This window comes from Chamaea fasciata, unplaced genomic scaffold, assembly GCF_029207755.1.
Source record: "Chamaea fasciata isolate MVZ Bird 193981 ecotype frontalis unplaced genomic scaffold, bChaFas1.0.hap1 SCAF_14, whole genome shotgun sequence".
Taxonomy (NCBI): Eukaryota; Metazoa; Chordata; class Aves; order Passeriformes; family Sylviidae; genus Chamaea; species Chamaea fasciata.
The window spans coordinates 1,486,292-1,507,701 of NW_027094099.1; the positions used below are offsets into that span (position 1 = coordinate 1,486,292).

The 21,410-nt window shown below is 57.5% G+C and overlaps 1 protein-coding gene across 3 annotated transcripts in view; it reads right to left on the minus strand.

Moving 5' to 3' along the window:
• Nucleotides 1-1,689: 1,689 nt before the first annotated feature.
• LINGO1 (leucine rich repeat and Ig domain containing 1) overlaps nucleotides 1,690-21,410 on the minus strand; it is a 63,209-nt gene continuing 43,488 nt past the window's right edge. Inside the window, exons 1-2 of one of the 3 annotated variants that reach the window (XM_066196283.1) lie at nucleotides 17,913-18,015; nucleotides 1,690-3,863 (exon numbers count right to left, since the gene is read on the minus strand). In XM_066196283.1, the coding sequence (XP_066052380.1) occupies nucleotides 2,010-3,863; nucleotides 17,913-17,918 (1,860 nt within the window). In that variant the 5' untranslated portion in view covers nucleotides 17,919-18,015 and the 3' untranslated portion in view covers nucleotides 1,690-2,009. Of the gene's footprint in view, nucleotides 3,864-10,878; nucleotides 10,940-17,912; nucleotides 18,016-21,410 lie in introns of those variants that run through there. The other 2 variants (XM_066196282.1, XM_066196284.1) reach the window with 2 other exon arrangements.

Sequence of the window (21,410 nt, forward strand, 5' to 3'; positions counted from 1 at the left end):
CTTGCTGGAAATATTGGTTAAACACTGGTGGGAGGGGAAGCTTATAAAGAGCATTTTGCTTTGGCTCTTTTAAAAAGCAAAACAAAAGCCAAAGGCTTTAAAAAATGTACTGGTTTTAAAGTTACAAAGGGAAGATGTGTTAGAGATGAGCAAAGAACAAATCAAAGCTTCTGAAACTTCTTTCTTGGAGAAAGAAGCATAAGATGTTTTGTTTGAAGATGAACAGGAAGCTGAAATCAGCAAAAACTCCCCTTTCCCACAGCACAGACGCTTCAGGTTGGTTCTTCTAGGTTGGCACACTGCTGAAAGAAAAGCAAATCCATTCTTTCCCCTCTTGGGGCTCCAGGTTTCTGGCACTTACATTTTACCATCCTGTAGTGACTTTGATCCCTGGAGACTCCTTAGGTACCTTACAAATCAAGAATGCCACTCTGGGCTTCTCTGCCTTAGAGGTGCCACTGAGGCTGGCTGGGCCAGTGGGGTCAGTGTGGTGCCACCCTCTTGGTGGCAGCTGGGAGGGTTGGGAAGCACCTGCTGATTCAGTAATCATTATAAAACCTTTAGTGCCCATATTGACACCCTTTGCTGGGATGTTTTATGCTTCCAGCCCTGGAAGCCCAGTGGCCAATTTAACCCCCATTTCTCCCCTTTTCTTGTGGAGATGAGATGGTTCTTAAGGTCTCTTTCAACCCAACCCAAGCCATTCCATGGTTCTGTGAGGCAATACAGACCTTCCGGACCTGATCCAAGTCCCAGAGCTGAGCAAAAGCAGATGCTGCTGTGACCAGGCCCTATGGTGATGGGCACACTGGTGCTAGGCAAGGACAGTGTCACAGCCTGTGCCTGCTCTCTGCCTCTGTCTATGCCTGTGTTTATAGACCTATGGAATTATTTTCAGACAAGGTCTCCTGTGAACCTGGAAGCTGAATTCCCTTGGATGTGCCTGAGGGTGCTTGAGAGTCTGGCTGCCAGTGATCAGGTCCTGAACGACAGGCAGGTGGGGAGCAGTGTTGGAGCTGCTCTAGCCGCCAGGCACCAGTTGCTGGAGGCACCCAAGTGGGTGCTGCCAACGGATGTGTCACATCCCTGCCCATGGGGACAGCTGTGCACAGCACAGGAGCCAGCTTGTCCCCTACAGGGAGAGGAGCTGGTACTGCCGCAAAGGCTGGCAGAAGATCCTTTCCCCATGTAAGAAGCAGTAGGATCCCCAGCCCTGCCCAGGCAAAGCCTGGCCCCGCTGGCTCCCAGGCTGGAGGCCGCGGGCAGGGCCAGGAAAGCACAACCCTTTATGCTCCATACTGCTTATGGACATCAGTGTCACAGCCCTGCTCCACAGGCTTTGGAGATGGGCAGGGGAACTGACTATAAAACCAGGAAAAATGGTCAGACTCCTCTTGGTGCCATGCAGGGCACTGCAGGAGGTGCCTTTGGTGTCGGTAGGAGACTCGCCCTGGCTTGGGACTGCTCTTGGCAAGGCATCTGGGAAGTGCCTCTGAGGCAAGAAAATGAGCACTTGCCAGGTACAGAACTGGACAGATCAAGAAGTCAAGATTTTGCATTCCGGCTATCTATAGGAAATAGGGTTTTTTTATTATTTCAAGTTTTCATAAAAATCCATAATTATTGAAATCAAAGTTACAGAAGAAAGTTCGTAACTTTTTTATTGATTTTATTTCTTTTTTCTTCCTTTTTCCCACCCACCCCCCCCATTGTTTTTCCCCTCTCAGAGTTATATCTGACACCAGAGTCCATCAGACAAAGTCCTTACAAACACAAGAGTCCTGAAGACATCGGCTGAATGTTTTCCTGGTATAAAGAAGAAGAGGAGGAGGAGGTGGTGACAGTGCAGGCGCAGTGGGTTTGGACAGGGGCAGAGGGCACGGTGGAAGGAGAGAGGTCGGTATGTTTGTAGCAATGTTTGTTAATTATTTTTTATTTGTTCATTTGTTCTTTTTTTTTTAAAAAAAAAATCAAAACAACACCATTATTATTTGCAAATTGTTGCCTGGTTAAATCATTTTCATATTGAACTTGCGTGGCGCGTCGGCAGAGCTGATGCCCGCGTCGGACTTCCGTGGCACGTACTCAATTTCAATATTGTGCTTGGTGTTGCCTTTCCCACGGCTCCACAGGAAGAGGAGCACCAGACAGAAGAGCACAACGCCCAGGAAGGAGATGAAGCCCATGGTGGTGGCGATGATGAGAGTCTTGATGTCAAAGGGGAAAGGCACGGTGGCGCGCGTGCTGTTGGCATCGCTCTCGTTGGGCTGGTTGGAGATGAACGCGAAGGTCTTGTTGGGCTGGTGGGGCCAGTCTGGGGAGTAGCTGCGCACGTGCAGGTGGGCCAGCATGGTGTCGTTGCCACCCGCGTTGCTGGCGATGCATAGGTAGGTGCCGTTGTCCTGGATCTGGGCGTAGCGCACCTCCAGCGTGCCGTCAGGGAAGACAGTGAGCCGCCCGTTGGTTTTGGTAGAGATGAGGTGCTTCCGGGGAGAGAGCCACATGATGGTGGGTGGCGGGTCCCCATCTGCCCGGCAGACAAAATGCACCGTGTGACCTTCGTCCACAAAGATCTGCTGAGGTTTGCGGTCCCGTATTCGTGCTCGGCGGCAGGTGAAGTAGTTGGGCAGGAGGACGTCGGGGAAGTCCTTGAACTCCTTGCCCTGGACGAACTCGGGGGTGGAGCAGGTGGGCTGCTGCTTGTTGAAGTTCAACCTCCATCGCCGCCGGAAAACCCAGAGCAGCCGACAGTCGCAGGCTAAGGGGTTGTTGTCGAGGATGAGCGTCTCCAGGTTGCCCACCGAGTGGAAAGCTGACTCCTCCAGGGTGGTCAGCAGGTTCCCTGACACGTTCAGGATGCGCAGGTAATTGAGGCCACGGAAGGCGAAGGGCTCGACCGTGGTGAGCTGCCCCCCCACCAGCTGGATCTCCTGGAGCCTGAGCAGGTCATGGAGCATTGAGCCCTCGATGGTGACGATGGGGTTGTAGGACAGGTTCAGGAACCGGAGGTAAACCAAGTGCCTCACCGACACATACGGGATGGACGTCAGGTTGCAGTGGGTGATGGACAAGGAGGTCAGGTTCAACCCATAGAGGCAGTTGGATGTCATAGTATCCAGGTAGGGCCAGTGGGAGATCTCGAGGACCTTGAGCCGGTACAGCCTCTTGAAAGAATAATCCCGAATGGTGTTGATGTTCAGATGGCGCAGCCGCAGCACGATCAAGCCGTGAAGGTGGGACAGGGCCTCCGTGGGGATGGAGGTCAGGTTGCATTTCTCCAGGGTCAGCTGCTCCAGGCTGTTGAGGCCACTGAAAGCCCGGTGGGAGATGTAGACAAGGTCGTTGTCCCCCACCTCCAAAGACTTCAGGTTGTACAAGTCCTGGAACATGTAGTCTAGGAGGATCACAATTTTGTTCTCACTAATGTCTAGCTTGGTAAGGTTGCTGAGTCCAGTAAACACCCCCAAAGGGATCAGCTTGAGTCTGTTACTCCTGAGCCCCAGCGTCCTGAGGTTGAAGAGGTTGTTGAAAGCCCCAGGTTCAATGGCACTGATAATGTTCTCGTTTAGCTCCAGCTCCTCCAGGTGAGGGTAGTTGGCAAATTCATCCTGGTTGAGCGTCTTGATGCGGTTCTTGCCCAAGTCCAGCAGCTTGGTCTCGGTGGGGATCCCCTCTGGCACGATCATGAATCGCTTGCGGTGGCACAGGACGGCACGCTCCTGGGCAGAGCACTCGCAGCGCGGCGGGCAGCCTGTGGCGGAGCCGGACAGGATGGATCCCAGCATCAGGAGGAGAATCGGCTGCCAGCAGGCCAGGATTGGGCTGCGCATACTCGCCTCCCCAGCTACCATCCTATCTCTCACCTGCAGGTGACAGCGGGAGAGAAAGAGCAAGGGGCACGTGAGCAAACAACGGGCACGGCCAAGGCAAAAGCCTTGGTGTCCCGGCAGAGGTGACGGTAAGGCAAAAGGCACCGCCCATGCACAGCAGAGGGGCTAATTTTCCAGCTGAAATCCAGCCCTTTGGCTTCAAGACCCTCTCTCCTCCCCATTCCTGACTTCCCACTTGAGGATTGAACGTGCACAGACTTTTGAGTGGAAGGCCTTGAGGAATCTGTGTCAGACAGCTTCCTCTGCTTCTTAAAAAAATAATTTAATACGAAACACATCTATCTACATCCTATTTTAAGCTCTTGAAATTATTCCGTTCCCTGTAGATGGAGCCTGAATATAAAGGCTGCTTTGCAAACAGAGGAGCTGAGCACAGGATGGAGCATCTGAGGGAACCCCACTTGGGGTGAGGAACACTGACAGCTCAGTGGGAGCCAGCTCCCTCCCTCCGTGCTCCCCCATGCCCCAGCTGCTCTCAGTGTGTCCCCAGGGCCAGTTCCTTGCCTCCCACCATGCCAGCCTGCAAGGGCAGACCCAAACCATTCTCCCCCCAGAAACACCAACTGGGCAGACACTGCCTACAGAGCAAGCTGGCAAGCTGTAGCCTCAGGTCTGGTGCAGGGGGGCTCTGGGATAATGAGCCTGGTGTCGGCTGGGAAAGACCCAGGCTCCCGCTGCTGTCCCTGGGGAGGGCTGGGAGACCTCCCTGGGGGCTCAGGTCTGGCCTGTGCCCCAGCCCAGAGCCATCCTGGCCCGGCAGAAGCGGATGCTCCCTGTTACATGGCCTTTGTTGCATTTACTTCCTTGTTCAGGCTGTTATGAGGAATCAAATCATATCAATATTGCAAATTAGATCTCTGGCTACTCCAGCCCGTGTTTATATCTATTGTTATGTTACTCTCTGCACTGCTCCCACTAATGCTATTTATGGCTATCGCCGAACACACCCAATCCATTACTTCCATTGGCTCCATTTGTATCCATCACTGTGTATCCTGTCCATTACTTTGCCTGCTCTAGCACTATTTATGGGGCTGGTGTGCATTCTGCACATTCCTGCCACTGCGTCTGCTCATATTCATCATTTCATACAGAAATATGACCCAAGGATCACTTTTGTTCCCAAAAAATTATTCAAAATTTCTTTGTAAGATACAAGGATGGGAGATGATGGACTGGCCATAAAAATGTCCACCAGCACCATCTTGGAAACCACCAGCCTCAGCACAGCCGGTGATGGGCTGTGAGGGCCTGGAGTGTCCCCACAGGAACCCTCTGTGGTTTCCTCCCATTTCACCGTCCTCTTCCACCCCCGCCTTTCCCTGCACTCTCTGCCGTGGGGCCGCTCAGTGGGGATCACACTGGACACATCACCCCAAAGTGAAGGGCTGCAGGAATGGAGCTCCCCTGCCAGTGATGCGGAGCTCCCTCCCGCTGGCCCTGGGCCAGCACGTCCCAGTCCAGTGGAAACATTTCCAGTGAGAGTGCCTGGGCCCCGGCCAGGCTGCAAAGAGCCATTTGCTGGGTATTTACAATCCATCATCTCCCGTGTCATCACCTCCCTGGTGCTGGGCAGCAGTACAGACACAAAAGTGGGGCTGCTGCTACCACTGCCATGCCGCTGGGGTGGGGTTGGGACTGTGGCTGCTGCCCTGGAGCCAGGATGGCCCCTGGCTGGCCTGGCTCAGGTTGCATAGAGATTTGTTCCATTGTTCCCATGGCACCCCTACCCCATGGCCAGGAGCCTCTTGGGCACTGCTCTCCCACCACATGCTTGTTTCTGAGCACTGGCTTGCCTGCAGCCTTTTTTCTCAGAAACCAATTCCTGCTCCTCACAGCCGTGCTGAGAAAGCCATCAAAGACAGCAAAACACGGCATGTAAAACAAAATACAGTCTGAGGGGCTTAATTATAGCAGGACTGAAAACACTCAGCTCATTAAGAGTGCCAGGCACCAGCCTTTTTTGTGTGCTGGGCAGAAAGCTTCACTGTGCCTGTATGTGCTGCTCTGTTCTGGTCCCTGCTGGGCATGGGGAGGGGGCAGAGCCGAATCCTGCAGACCAACTTCCCACAGGTTCAGTCCTGCCTCTCCGCCAGGAGGAAGGGGATTGCACCTCCAGCACCTTTGGTCCAGTGCTGTCATCCCCGCTGCAGCTTCGGAGGAGCCAGAGCCGTGCGGTATCAACGGGTAAAATATCAGCAGAGGCAACAGATGAATGAAGCAGAATCTGTGTGGCGTTACCGATGAGCACAGCCCAGAATTAAAGTCTAGATACACCTCACATGTTATTAGTTCTCAGCTAAATTTAAATCCATGATAAATACAATCCCTGACAAAAACATCCGTAATCTTAATAGCCAGAGTCACAGAGGAGCTTTGGGAGAAAGACAATAAATAAGCTGGAAAATTCTGAGCTAGGATGAGCTTTAAATCACTTCTGGCTCCCATTTACCTCTGTCTGATTCGGAGAGAAATAGTTGTGCCTCAAGGTGATGTGGATATTAAGAGATGCCCTTCTAAAAACGACTCAAACTGTGATTTTTGTGTGAGCTGTGGGTCAACAATGCATGCATGGCTTTACAGCCCCTGCGCAAGTGCTACGTGCAGGAAGGGCTTTCCACAAAGCCCTCCTGGCTCTGCTCTGAGGAAGACCCTGAAACCTGCCCAAGCCTCCCTCCAAGCCATGGCCCAGCAGGAGCTGGCAGGCAGGAGCAGAGGATGGGGCCATGGCCGTGATGCACAGCCCAGCCCGTAAGAGCTGCAGCCCTTGGCACGAGCGTGGTTCTCCTTCCTCAATCACAAAAAAAGAACTGACAAAAAAAAGCAGCAGCTTTTTTTTGCAGCACCAGCCACCAGATTCGCTGCCTTTAGGTGACCAGCAAACCCAGTGCAAGCCGAAGCAAAACTCCTGCTCAGGGCAGGCAGCCACTGACCCCTGTCTTCACCACCTGGTGCCCAGGGCTGAGGGCTCTGAAGTACAGTCCCTTCCCGCGGGAAGGTGTCGGCCTCAGCCCAAGAGGCGCAGATGGACGCACCGGAGCGCTGCCTTGGTGCTAAATACAGCGAGACCTGCCCGATGTCTGCCTGCGCTCAGTGCTGGGAGGAAAGATGCCATTCTGGGCCTGGGCCTGGAAATGCAGCCTGGGGCCAGACTGAAGCGCTGATGTGCTCCAGTTTGACAGGCACAGGGCTGCCCTGGTGTGGGAGAACAGCCCCGGGAAAGCCAAACTTGGGTGCTGACCCAAAAGGGAGCCCAGGCTCTGCCCCTGAGTGTGCTCCTGAGGATGCCCCAAGGGGTGGGCAGCCTCCTGGCCATGCCCACCGCTGTCACTGCTGTCCCTGGGCTGTCCCCTGCTCCCCACCCTGCCGAGCAGGGAGCGATCTGCTGTGCTGACAGCGAGCGAGCAGGAGGCAAAAATCCCCGAGTCAGCTCCAAGCCCACCTGGCAGCCATAAATTACAGGGCAGGAGATGTTCACCCTTGAACCAGATGCTTCTGAGAGCATCAAGCGACAACAGGCAATTTAGGACAAAGCAAGCCATATCCCAGCAGGGAGGGGAGCCCACAGTGCTCTGCGGGCTCAGTGTTCCCACCTTGTCCCTGCAGGAGCCAGCCTGGTGCTCCTGGCTGGGCAAAGGCGTGAGTTGGACTCAGCAGTGCTGGGCATCCTCAGTGTGTGGCTGAGTTCAGCCATGGGCTCGTGCCATCTCTGCCCTGATGGCTTCCTATGAAGCCAGCAAGACACAGCTCCCCAAGTCTGTGCTCCTGTCTCCTCTGAGGCGCTCCAGCTAAATCAAATTTTATTGAACTTGACTACGTTTTAGAGACAAAGACTCCAGGTTTACAAATAAATATTTAACAACCTTTCCTGCTGCTAGAGGAGTTTCTTGTCCAGGCCCTGGGCTCTGCACTGTTTCTGTAGCAATCTGCAAAGCAGCAAAACAAAGGGAGCCACTTTAATTTGCCAAACACGTTTGTGCCCATTTCCTCCTCTCATTATTTCCCCTGTGTCCAGTGAATGTTTGTGGGCCCTTTTGCTTTGTCTCTCCCTCCTCTCCACCCTATCTGCTCCCTCCTCCTCCCCTTTTCCCACCCAGTCCCAGAGTGCAGGCATTGGCAGTAACTGCCCTTCTCCCTGGTACTCAAGGATGGGCAGCAATGGGTGGGAGCATCAGGCAGAGGAGGTGATTTCCCTTCTGGAATCACTGTGCTTCACATGGAGAAGAAGAAATCAAAGAGGGAGAGCATAAAGTGATCCCTGAGTGCTGCCAGGGCTGGCTGGTGGGCACAGAACTGGCCTGGGCGATGGAGACCTGCCACCACACTCCTCTTGGCCTTCATTAATGGATGGGCTGCTAACAAAGGGTTAGAGGGCTGTCCTGTGTCCTGGCCTGGCCCCAAATCATCCAGGAGCAGCACAAGAAGGTGAAAGAATGGGGGAGAAACAGGCAGAAGATGAGAAGGACCCCTCAGGCTGGTCACACACGAGCAAGTTGTGCAAGGCATCGAGCCAAGGCGGGTCAGCCAGAGGAGTGCCCACCCCCAGCCCTACCAGCCACCAGCTGCCGGGGTCACCGCTCCCCGCAGGAAGGCACAGCTCTCCAGCTGGGAGCTCTTGCCCAGACTCCTGGAGTATCTGCTTTCAGCAGCTCCGAGGTGGGAGCCTGGAATAGGTGTGAGGCAACCTGATCTGCTCTGGCAGCTGCTCTGAAGCTGTAAAAGAGCATGAAGAAGTATTGAAGATGCAAATTCCCTTCCGGCACTGACACCGCCCGGCTGGCACCACATTTCGGCCATGGCTGGCCCATGGGAGTGCCCTGCAAAGGCATTTCCCCATGGAAACAGGCTCTGCCACCCAAAATGTGGTGTCCCCAGTGCCACAAGCAGTTAGGAAAGCACCAAGCCAGAGGGAAGGAAGAGCAGAAAAAACAGGGAGATGCCCAGGGGAGAAGAGCTCTAATATGGGTGGAAGGGCTGGAATGCTGGTGAGGGGAAGCTTTGGCCCAGCTGTCTACTGGTTTAAATCTGGGCTGTGGATCTACCTGCCCCCACACAGAGACAGCTACATACAGTGGAGCGACAACCAGCAGTGGCCCAGAGCCAACCCTGAGAGTGGTTTTCAGGTGGGTTATTGGAGCAGGATGATGGGAAGGAAATCCTGGTTGTCTCTGCAGGATGGTGAAGCTCAGAGCAGATTTTGCTGAGGCTGTTTCTTGCTGTGATCACATCTGTGCAAGAGCTCCTCACACCTTTGCTCCTTTTCTCTCTTTGGCTGCACATGCCTCAGCGCCCCATCAGCAGAGGAAACATCCTGACAAGGGATCAATAAGTAGTTGCAAAGGCAGCTGTGGATGTCAGGGGTGTAAAGTCCTGAGCCAGCACAAGAGAAACAAGGGGGGGTGCAGTGCAATGCAGAGTGGAGCTGGGGTTTAGGGCCAGCCACGCTCCCCTGCTCATGGGCACAGGTGGCCAGGACATGGACCGGTCACTGCTGCCACAGCCACTGCCTGAACTGGTGGTTCAGCGCTTCCAGGTCAGGTGAGCCTGGAGAAGGCTCATTTTTTATTACCTGCGAGAGCCAAAGAGCAGAGGAGTTGTGTTTACCAAGGCAATAGCTCCCAAGGGTTGGCTGGAGACTTCTAGGGCTGGGTCAGGAAGAGATGGCCGGAGGCTGGTGGGTACTGGGAAGGACATGCACTATTTGAATGGGGATTCTCCTTCTTCTTCCCTTATTTTGGCAAATTTCCTTGGGATTGCTGTCTCTCTGGATATGGGCTGGATCACCAGGATGTTTTAAGTGCTCACTGAAGGTACCCAGCTCAACTTGCACTTTGATCAGTGAGCACTGGGTACAGGAGGCTCCAGTGTAGCATGAGGGTCTCCCTAGACGGTTCTTCTTCCCTGTCTGTAGCTGGGAAAGGGGGATGGAAAAATGCCCCAGGCTCTTCTCAGGGCAACGGAAACACTTGCCCTGAAGAGGTGAAAGAAAGTCCAAGGAGTGTGTCTGCTGGGAGAGCCGCCAGGGTCACAGTGACATTGCAAAGGCATCCCCTGCAACGTGCCCACGGCCCAAATGCCTTTTGTGCTCCCTTGAACCCTCCCAGGGCCCTGCACAGGGCGGCAGTGCCGGGGCTGGAGGATGGGCACAGCCCGGGCAGGCAGCCGTCCTGTCCTTCCCAGCAGCTCCGCTGCTGCCGGGGCGGCCCCAGCGCTGCTGAATCAGCCAGAGCCCAGCTGCACGGAGCCTGAGCTGGGCCCCGCGTGCAGGGCAGCACAGCTCCTGACATGGCACTAATGCGGCTGGAACAAAGTCACCCCCCTGCCAGAGTGCCTCTCCTCCCGGCCAGGAGCAGATGGCATCGCTGGATGGGCTTGCCTTGAGGGCTGGGCTGGCTACAGGGGCTCCCTGCTCCCCCAAAGGCAGGCTCCAGCCTGTGCCATGGCCAGTGTCCCTGCAGCACGGAGGACACAGCTCTGCCAGGCGGAGACACCACTCCCAGCCACCCACAAACCACCCCTGGGGGCACCAGGAGCGGCTCCCTCCTATTGCTCCCTGCCTGGAAACACTCAATTCCCTCCAGCTACCAAAAAGCATCCTATGGCTCTTCAGCTCCCCAGAGCTCTGCTCAGTGCCCAGAGGACGGCTGGGGCACCAGCAGATCCAGCAGCAGAAATCCAGGGCTAGCAGACACAGCTGGGGGAGCCCCACCAGTGCCTCCAGCCCTCATTTACCCAGGGCTGCCTCAGCAGGACAGCAAATGCCAAACCGGCCCAACGCCCTGGTCCCAAAAGCCATCAGAGAACAGCGCTGAGGCTTTGGGATGTGACCCCCTCTAAATGCCGCCACTTCAAACTACTGTGTCCCTACTGCCTCCCTGCCACTGCTCAAAGGTTGAAACCCCAGATCAAAGTCCCAAAGGCTGGGGAACGGCAGGTCCAGGGACCAGTCACGTTCCTTACATTTAATTTAAGCTAAGACTGTACTTACAGCATCACTTCTGTTCCCAGGCCACATCCCTTGAATCCCCCTATGGCACAAGATACCAAGAAAAGTACAAGGGCTGCTCCGGAGCACTGCGTTTTCCCAGGAAACCTTTGGGATAGTGGCAAGAGAACTTCAAAGGACATAGGGCATGAAGCCGTCAGCTTTGCTGACCTCAGGGAAACCTGCTGATTTACCCCCTTTAGGACCAGCCCTGGTATTTTTATACTGCTGCCTAAAATAAGTGGCCTCGGAAGCCTTTGGGAGAAGCCATGTGCAGCCCAGCCCGGCAGAGCCAGCTCTGGGATCACCCAGGGTGGCAAGGCTGGAGAGACAGCGTGTGCCGTGCTGCCAGGGCCCCCACGAACGTCAGTGGCATCAGCAGAGCTGTCCTTACCCCACAGCCCACAGGGACACGGGGCAGAGCAGGGTGCCTGGAGCACGGCTCTGCTTCAAGGCACTGCGAGAGATGGAAGCCCCAGTTCGGTCCATGCACCTCATTTCCCGACTCCTTCCTGCAAGCCAGATCTCTCCCTCTCCCCCTGCTCCCAGTTGTTAAGTTTTGTTCACATAATCACAAATTTGGTGCCGCAGGAATTTCCAGAGAGCGAAATGGAGAAAAAAGGGAGGCAAAGAAAGCATGAGCAATAGCAAGTGCAGAGGGAAGATTCCTCTTCCCAGGCTCGTTTTCTCTGGGCTGGTTTAACATGTATAATTCCTTTTTCTTTCCCCCTTTCTCACTTGTTTGATTTTTGCATTATTTATGGCTTGTCTTCAGGGCCTGTATTTGCTGTTATTGTTTCATTCAACAATAAAATGGATTAGATAAAAACAAACAGTGCCGAGCTGTGGCTGAGCCCGCCCTTCCTGCACCGAGCTGAACCCACACTGCCGGGCAGAGCGGGCCAGGGGCTACCAGCCCTTCCCAGCCCAAATCCTGCAGGAAGGAAGGTGCTGCAGGACGTGGCCTGGGCAGGGTTTGGGCTGAGAGAAATCCTTGGCAGGTGTGGGGCTGTGCAAGGCACGGTCGTTTTAATGCCCGTGCCAAGGGGTGTCAGTGTCAGCACAGTGGCAGACTCAGCCCTGCCATTCCTCAGCCTGGTGCAGGAGGAATGCTGAGGACAGGAAGGACAGGACCGAAGGAACAGGACATGCTGAGCCCGTGGGCATGGAAAAAAGACAGGGACCCACCATGTGGATGGAGTGGCTCCCCACTGCCCTCCAAAGAAGGCAGCTATGGGGTCGGTTTGCCGTGTTTTGCTTGAGCTGAATGCAATGCTTTCTGCCCTTTCCTCCTCTGCCAGCTCTGTGGATAATGACACGGAGCCTGCGCTCTGGGCTGTACGTGAGAACAAAAGTAATCACGGGGAAATACAGTGCATCGGAATGCAATCGGAAACGCGAGGCCAGGGTTTGCATTTCGCTGCCGCTTCGGTGCCGTTCCCCGTTGGAAAGGATAAACAGGCTGAGCACAAATCAGTTTAATGGCAGCACCTAATGGCAGCGCAATTCTGCGGTTGCCAGAGCAAACCATAGCTCAGGCCCAAAGTGGCAGGGAGGTGCCGGCTCCGTGGGACGGCCTCCCCATGGCACAGCCCCACACAAGCACTGGGGGCCCCCTGGGACTGCCTGCCCCGGGCAGCAGCACTGAGACGGTCTGGTCCACCACGGCGCAAGGAGACTGCTGTCCCTCTCCCTGGGGATGTCCAGGAACTGTTGTCTGCCCAATTCCCAGCAGAAAAGAGGGGTCCCTGTGGGTGTCCCGCACATCCCCAAAGTCCTCGGACCCGCGGGGAACCTGGGTGCCACAACACACAGAAGCACTGGCCAGCAGAACCAGCCACCAGGCCAGTGCTCACTGTGGTGCCTCCCCGGCTCCTCAGGCTCACATTTTGGGTAGACCAGATGGGTATGGCTCCCTGTGACTATTCCCAATCCAAAGGAGGGGTGGAGAAGGGCTGGGTTTGGGTGTGGGAGGGAGAGGTTTGACTGCTGGAGGGTGAGAAGTGCCTCTGGAACGCTCAGGTTTTGCTCACCACCCCCAGGTTGCCTCTGAGGTCTAAATCAGTTGTTTCCCATTTCACACCCGACATCTCAAATCCAAACAAAGAGCTGAAAGAATAGATCACGTCAAAATATTTCTGCTTCTCCCTCCTACAAGAATTCCCCATCAGAGACCAATCCAATTAAGGTGCAGGTTATGAAATTAACCATAATTACCAGAGTGATATTTAATGTTTTGCATTCTGATGAAGAAACAGAATGGAAATGACAAAAAAATTAGTAACTGTGGGTCCTCCTGATATAACTAAGAGCAATATAGGGTGGGGAGGGGAAGGGCTGCCAGGGAAGTGAAGGCTGTGTGGGGTGGCCGGGGCTGGGCTGCATCAGGAGCCTTACAGCCCCAAGGGCAGGGCTGGGTGCTCAGGGGCCTGTCATCCCCCGGGGAGCCATGGTCAGCCTGTCCCCCGGAGCAGAGGGCAGCCCAGTCTGATGGCAACCACCGGCATCTTGCCGTTTGAGCATCCCTTGGATAATGCTGGAGCACAGGAACCGTGTCCTGGAAAGCACAGCCCAGTCCTGCACCTCCTCACTCTGTCCCTGCTCCCTCCCAGCTCACCATAGGACTGTCCCCACCTCAGGACAATGCCCCCAGCCCTGAGACAAAGGACACGAGTGCTTCAATGGGAAAACCTTTGGCCTCTGCCAGGACACTCCTGTGGAGCCCGGGAGAGGAATGCTCACTGCACACACGTCCATTGCAGGATGCTGAGGCACTGACCAGCTTGCAGAGACGGGTAAATAAAATGATGGAAAAAAACCACGCAGGATGGTTAAACAGAACCATTTCTGTGCTTAACCACGAGAATGAGCAAAACAAAGCCAAGCTCCCCAGCCCCTGTGACAGGGACACTGACCTGCTGCCCTGCCTGATCCTCACTCAGGTAGGAGATGCTGTCTGGATGGAGTACAGGCCTGGGAGGGGCAAGGGATGGTGGCCAAGATGTCGCTGAGGCCAGAGGGAGAACTGAGCCGCTGGTGGGGCTCATGGCAGGGCTCCCCAGCACGGCCATGCCGCACCAATACACTCCATGCATCCCACGCAAGCCTGGCGAGGTCCTGTTGGCCGTTCCTGATTGCTGCTCCTGAAAGGTGGGAATCAGCCAGGATTCACCCCAGCACAATGGTTGGGGTCTCTGCTCAAGGCTGGGCACTCCTCCCCGCTGTCCCCGCTTCCCAAGCCAGGTTGGTGTGACCTCCTGCCCCCAGGGATGGAGAGAGCCACACCCTGCCTGCCTGGGCTGAAGGGGAGATGATGATGTCACTCTGGGTGACATTTCTCAGCATTTATTCAATTGCCCGGGTCAAGCTGACAATTAACGCTGCTCAGACACAACCACCTCTGTGCCACCCAGCTTTCTCCTGGTGACAAGGGGACAGAGGCCACACCGTGCTGCTGACAGTGCCTGGGGGCTGGGGAAGCACTGGGAGAGGGGGACTCTGGCTGGTGTTTGTCCCCGTCCCCAGGCACCCCTCTCCCCCTCTGTGTCACATGTGCCCTGGCACTGCCCAACAGACAGCAGGTTCTCACAGCCACCAGCACTGGCTGTGAGTAAGGCACGTCCCCAGGCATGGTCACACAGCAGAGGCACAGAGATCTCTCTCCCTGCAGCCATTCCCTGCCAAAAGCTCCCATTTTTACTCTCCTGGATGGAAAGAGAGAGGAAAAAATTGACTAAGAAGAAAATTGAAGTCATGACCTTCCATTTCTTTCTCCTTTTGTTTTTCTTGGGTTGTTTGATTTGACTTAAGCATTTGGAGCCCTTTTCTCTCTCATCCCAACCTTCCCTGCTACCTGAAAAGCTCTTCTGGCTCTTTTCCCACCAAAAGCCATTTCTGTTCATGGTAGGATGAACCCCGCTCGAGGTTCAGCAGAGAACAGAGGAGAGCTGCTGACTCAGTGCACTGGGTGTGTTGGAGAGACCAAACACCCACCCTGGCCAAGCTGTGAGTTGTATTTTCCACCTGAATGTTCACAGAAATGTGCCCATCGCCAACTCTGCCTCCAAGGATGGGATCCCACCAGATAGCAGCACCCAGTGGTCATCCAACATCTCATCAAGCCCCAACAGGTTGGGTTGTGTTTTATGACTCAACAACTGTAATTACACTATAATTGTGGTGTTATTATAAAGTCATTTATCAACCCCTGAATTAAAGCCCCAAGTTAGAGGATTTTATACTTGTCACTCACATGGAGCAGCACTAACTTCAGCAGTGCTACTGTGGCTATGTGAAGCAGGACACTGAAAAAAACCAGAAGTCCTTCAGTGACGCTGTTAACCTTCCAGGAAACAGTGGTAATTAGAGGTATCACACAGTAATTACATTACAGGTGTAGAGTAACTGCAGCACAGTACGGTGTTACAGTGCTACAGCCATTTGTTTAGTAATTAATCCGACCACAAGAAGGCCTGGAAAACCTGATGCTTCCCCAGGAGCTGTAAAAGCAGCTCCACTGTCTCCTCGAGTCACCTCCTGCCTGTCCCACGAGACCCAGCGAGAGCCCGAGCACTGGAGCAGGCAGGTGCTATGGGGAAAACTCTCTGTGGGAAGACGTGGAGGCTTTAACCCAGGGGCACATTTCTCTCTTGGCCTTGCTCATCATCTGAGAGCTCCAGAGGCCCCCTCTCCTCTCCTCTCCTCCATGGCATTCAACACCCACGCCAACAGGATCCAGGAAGGAGCAAGAAGCAGCAGGTGAGAAGGCACAGCCAACCCAGACACATCCTCCTTCCTACCGTGCCCCAGCCCACTCTGCTGGATGGGCAGAGGGCTGAGTGGAGCTTCGGCACCGGGAAGGGGAGCTGAGCTGCCCCCCTGCTCCTGGCACCTGGGACAGGGACAGCGTGTGCTCTTGGCACCAGGGAGCAGACAGGGAAGAAAGGTTTGGGCAGTGGTGCCGGCTGGGATAGCTGCTGTTGGGGTGGGGAAGGGCTGGGATCGGTACTGTGGGGTGGGGACAGTCTGGGATAGCTGCAAGGTGGGAACAGGCTAGGACAGCTGTCGTGGGGTGGGAATGGGCTGGAATAGCTGCTGTGAGGTAGGGATGGGCTGGGATGGCTGCCTTTGGGTGGGGAGGGGCTGGGATAGGGGCTGGGATCCCTGCCTTTGGGTGGGGAGGGGCTGGATCCCTGCCTTTGGGAGGGGATGGATCCCTGCCTTTGGGTGGGGATGGGATCCCTGCCTTTGGGTGGGGAGGGGCTGGATCCCTGCCTTTGGGTGGGGATGGGATCCCTGCCTTTGGGTGGGGAGGGGCTGGGCAGGCGGGTACAGTCCGTGCAGCCCCCGTGCCGGAGGAGATGGCCCGAGGCACGGCCACACTGCTGCTCCACAGCTCCAGCGAGCGTGAAGGTCAGGTCAGGGCTGCTGCAAGGTTCAGAGAAGCGAGGAGAGGGTTAAGGCTGGCAGGAGGGCTGGGATGGGGCTGTGGAATGGATATCATTGCAGAGCCACAGCCGAGCTCGCGGAGGTGGTGCAGGGAAAGGGGAGATGGAGGGAGATCCGTGAAGTGGGGCTCTTCCTGGGAATGCCTGAACTTCCCCCCGCGAGCCAAGACCCCGGAAAGCAGCAGGGCTGTCACGCCGATCCCCTGCTGCCGGCCGGCGGCGACAGTCGCTTGCTGGGAAGGGCGTTTGCTGGGAAGGACCGCGGACGGCGACTGCTGGGGCGGCAGCTGGGGCAGGGACGGGCAGGGAGAGGCAGCAGAGCCTCGGCGACGCCAACCAGCCCGAGCACACCCGATCCCGCCGGTGCCCACGCTCACCCGCTGTCCCTCCCTCCCTCCTCGTGCAAATCACTTTCGCGGCACCAACACTTCCATTCCTTCTCGGAGGTGGCATTTCCAGCCCCTGGATCGAGTCGTGCCTCTACCTGTCACCCGGGCTATTTATACATCCAAGTGCAAGGTGAAAAAATCCAATAACCTACACACAGTAACGGAGACAACAAGCACCGGCACCGGCCGGGAGGGCTCCCAGAGCTCTTCTGCCAAGCAGGCTCCTGGGCATCCTCGCAATCCCCACTGCCCTGTGGAGCTCCTTTAACATTAATCACTTCTTTTTCCTGCCAGACACAAACCGAAGGCAGAGCCCGCGCCGGCAGCCTGACCTGGCCCAGCATCTCCAGTTCTCTGGGTTGGCTCCGGGGTGTGGGGGACCCTTCAGAGACCCCAGAACCCTCCCGGAGCCCGAGGAATCACCCCACTCGGCATTAACTCCCCACGTCCCCGACTCACCTATCTCCAGGCTGGGGGTCTGGTGACAGAGAGGTGAACCCCTGCCCTGAAAAATACCCCTTCCCCATGACTCCTGCCTCCGATCTGGCCGCTCAGGGCTGGAGAGCTCTCCCTGCCCGTCTTTAACCCTTAATGCCTCTGCTTTGGGGACGGGCAGAGGAACAATTCCTCCTCTTGAGTTAACCCTTGCCGGGCAGGAGATGGGCACGGCCAGCTTGAGGCTGATCCCCGCTCCCCTGCCGGTTCCCGGAGGGTAGCGCTGTCCAGACTACCCGTTCCCTACCTGAACAAGGCATCTGCTCCAGGCCGGCCAATTCACCCGGGAACTACCGGGAGAAGAGGAGGATACTCCCCATCAGGACACAGCCTCAGTCCCGCCTCGCTGGGACCCTGGCCCCGAACCCCGGCCCCGCCTGGTTCGGAGCTCCCGCAGGAGCTGCGCCGAGGCTGCGGGAACGGTGCGGGGGTGCGGGGAGGAGACGGGCAGAGGGGAGCGCCCGGGCAGAGCGGGGCGGGGAGGCGGCAGCATCCGCACCGGCGGGGCTGGAGGGCGGCAGCTCGCGGAAGCACACGGCTCTCCCGCACCCCCGGGGCACGCACCAAGTTCCCAGCCCAGCGCCCTCCGCACCGGCGCGCGTCCGGCCCCGGGGCAGCGCGGCGGCGCCGTACCGGGGCCACGGAGCCCCCCAGCCCGCTCCCCGCCCCGCCGGTGCCGCCGGCCCCGGTCCCCCGTCCCGCTTACCCGCATCTCATCCTCGCCGGCGATCTCCTTCGGTCAGAAATGGCATCTCCCCCGGCCCCCCCGCCAAACCTCCACCTGCAGTAGCGCAGCTCCCCCTCTCCGCAGCGACAGCACGAGCGGCGGCGGCGGCGCTCCCGGGGCCGGGCCGCCCCCCAGTCCCGCGCCCGGGGGAGGGAGAGCCGGGCCGGGCCGGGCCGGGCTCGGGACCCCGCCGGGGCCGCCCTAGGGCCGCGCGGCCGGCGGCTCCCTGCCCTCCGCGCCCGGGCGGCCGGCGGCGCTTCGGGGCGGCGGCATCGCCCCCGCGGGCGGGCGGGCGGCTGGCTCGGCCCGGGCTCCGCACGCCCGCTCCGCCGGCCGGGTCTGCCGCGGCGGGGCCGGGCTGGGTGCCGCCGGCCCCCGCCTCCCCTCCGGGAGGAGCCGGCGGCGGGCGCGGGGCGGTGCGCGGAGCGGCGGGCACGGCAGCGGCGGCCGCGGCCGGTCCCTCCTCCCGCCGCCGCCCCCGCTCCGCGCGGGGGGCGCGGGTCCCCGGGGCTGCGGGGCGGGGGGAGCGGGGATGGCTCCTGCGCGAACCGGGGCCGCGCGATGAGTGGGGGCCCCGGAGCCCCCGCCCCGCCGCCGGTGCAGCCGCGCTGCCCGCAGAGGACGGACCAACGGAGCTCTGCCCGTCACCGCCGCGGCGGTGTCCAGCCCTGCCCGCGTCCGCCGAGAGACGATGCCGGGCTACCCTGGGGATTCCGGAGGGTCCGTCCTACAGCAGCTACCTCAGCACAGCGTTTTGCTCCTCTTTACACTGTCCCACCCCGGCACATAGGAGGGAAAGGGCTGCGGTGACGGGACACCTCCGAGGACAGCTCTGGGACCTGGTGATCCCAAAGAACCCCTCGAAGGGTCCGGCGCATGCTGGGCTGGTGGCCGTTCATTCAGGACTATGTGCACGACATCCCGAGCACTGCCCACCGCTTCCCCTTTTCCATAATGGACACTCTTTATCGAGCAGCATTAGATTTGCCCAGCGCTGGCTCTCGCAGCCGAGGCCGATTTCTCCAGCAGTAATGGACACAAACTTTGCTTGTAATGTGCACTTTCCCCTCCTGCTTCCCCTCAGCTGGACTCTCCTGGGGTGCTTCCTGCTCTGTCCTGCTCCTACCCAGCTGTCCCTGGCTGCCGGCCAAGGCGGACCCAAGGCAGGGGCAGCGGGGCCTGCTGCAGTACCACGGGCTGGGGCCACGAGTCTCTTCACTGGGTCCCGTGAGCTTTCCCCGGAACAGCTCCTTCAGCAACTGGGAGCTTCTGAGCTGGCCCCGGGCCTCTCCTATGCGATGGCCTCCCCCCAGCCTGCCATGGAGCGCAGGAGAGGCCAGCCCAAGCTCATGTCTCTGCAGTGGGCTACGAGCAAGCCCCGGGAAGCCGGAGCCCCTCCTGGCACTCAGGTAGAGGCTGCTGCCTCCCCGGAGCCCCATTATCCTCCTGCTCGGCACAGGCGAGCTTCTGAGCAGAGGAGGAATAAACAAAGGGTGGGCACGGTGAACTCGCCAGCTGAGGGCTGAATCACGCCGCTCTCTGCTCCCGCTCCTGCCCACTCCTGGGCTCCCACGGGCACGGAGCCCGCCTGGGCTGGCAGAGTGGGGACCCGGCAGGTGTGGATCCCGGCGGGGGCTTGGCCACAGCATCCTCGTGGCAAGAAACACGGTGGGGTGTGTGTGCCTGCACGGCTCTCCTCCTGCCATCAAGGAAACTCAGCCCGGCCCCTCTCAGTGGTCCTCAGACCTTTGCTCAGCGCGGATCGATGCCTCTTATTGTTATGGCTATGGCAGCAATGCCATCGATGTTAATAGCACTTCACAAACAAGACAAAGCCGGCAATCTGAATGCAGCCAGATAAAAAAAACAAACAGAGGACAAAAGACAGGCTAAGAGCTCTGAATGCCGTTTCTAATGCTTCCGCCCGCCTTTCCCCCCCCCCCGTGAAAGCCCCACTGAAGTGCAGGGCCCCGCGTATTCCATAGAAACACTCGGGAATAATTCCTAGAATTGATGGTGTGTGAGCGGAGAAATTTCACCTCAGCCCTTCCACAAAGACACGGCAAGTACGCCATGCACGCAGCACTGGTGGTGTGTGAGAGCGATGCTATGCACTGCCTGGAAGCAGGGGGCCTTCCAAGACCGTCTTTCCCACCTCGGCTCCGACGGCCGTCCCCACCCTGGGAGCGAGCCGAGTGGCACAGGATGGGCGACTGGGCGTGCAGCAGCAGGGATGAGCTTTTGGGCTAAGATGGCATCCGTGCACACTTCTGCTACACAACGGTCCTGGGCAAACCCTGCCTTTTGTGTACCCTCAGCGTGTGATTCCCTTCCCTTGAAGCGCCCAAAGTCGGCTTGGACGGGGCCCTGAGCAAGCTGGTCTAAGTGGAAGGTGTCCCTGCTCATGGCAGGAGTTTGGAACTAGAGGATCTGTGAGACCTCTTCCAATGCAAAGCATCCTATAGAGCTCCATGATTTTGGACCAGGGTGGAGGTCCCGGGGCAGCAGGAGAGGTGAGGGCATCACGGGTGCCCCAGGAATGGCAGTGAGGCACAGCCCTGGCTTGCTCTGGCGGCTGCACTCTGCATTTTGGCCAGCAGTGGGGAGAGGCGATGGGAAAGATGGAGAGTGCAGGGAGAAGAAACCATCACCTGAAAGCCGCTCTCTCAGCTGGAGCCCCTTGCCCACAGTGCCAGAGTGTAAAAGGAGCCAGTACAACCACCCCGCCCATGGAGCAGCACTGCCATTTGGGTTTTTTTCTCTTTAATTCTCAGCCCACCTCATGGGCAACACTTCCTCACCCTGACAGCCTCAAGGACGCTTGGAACAAAGGCAGATGAGCAATGAGGCAAAAGCAGCAATGAACCCTGCTGATCTCCGCCGGAGGAACTGCACTGGCTGCTGCTCGGAAGCCCCAAAGGCTCCCCCCATGTTTCTGCATTTATTGACCCGTCATGACTGGTGAGCTTACTGTTAATGTCCCTGAGGTGTTGTAGCATGGGTGACACTGTGCTGGGGACAGCCAGCAGCACACCACCAAGCCTCACTGGAAGTACCATCCCCTCCTGTCCCCACTAACAGCCTGTAGCTACGTGCAGCTGACAGCTTTGCAGCTAACACGCCTTTTTTCCCTCTCCCATCACTTTCACTGGCCGCCCCCATGTTGTGGAGACCAACTCCGGCTGTTGTGGGTCAACCCCTCGACTGGGTCAACCTCCATTTCGCAGCACGGAGTGACCCAAAGTGCCCCAGCCTTCCAGGTGCCACTATCCTGTGCTGACCTGTGTGCGGCCCCTGCACGCTGAAGAGTAGCTTGGCTCGCACGCCCTCGTTGAACATGTTCCTCTTTAAAACCTGCAGGGAACAGCAAGAACATTTGGGTGTCCATCTGCGGGGGCTCGTCCCTCAGACAGATGCTCCAGCTCTTTGCCACTGCCATCCTCAGATGATCACGGGCTGTGGCAGATGGTTCCCTTC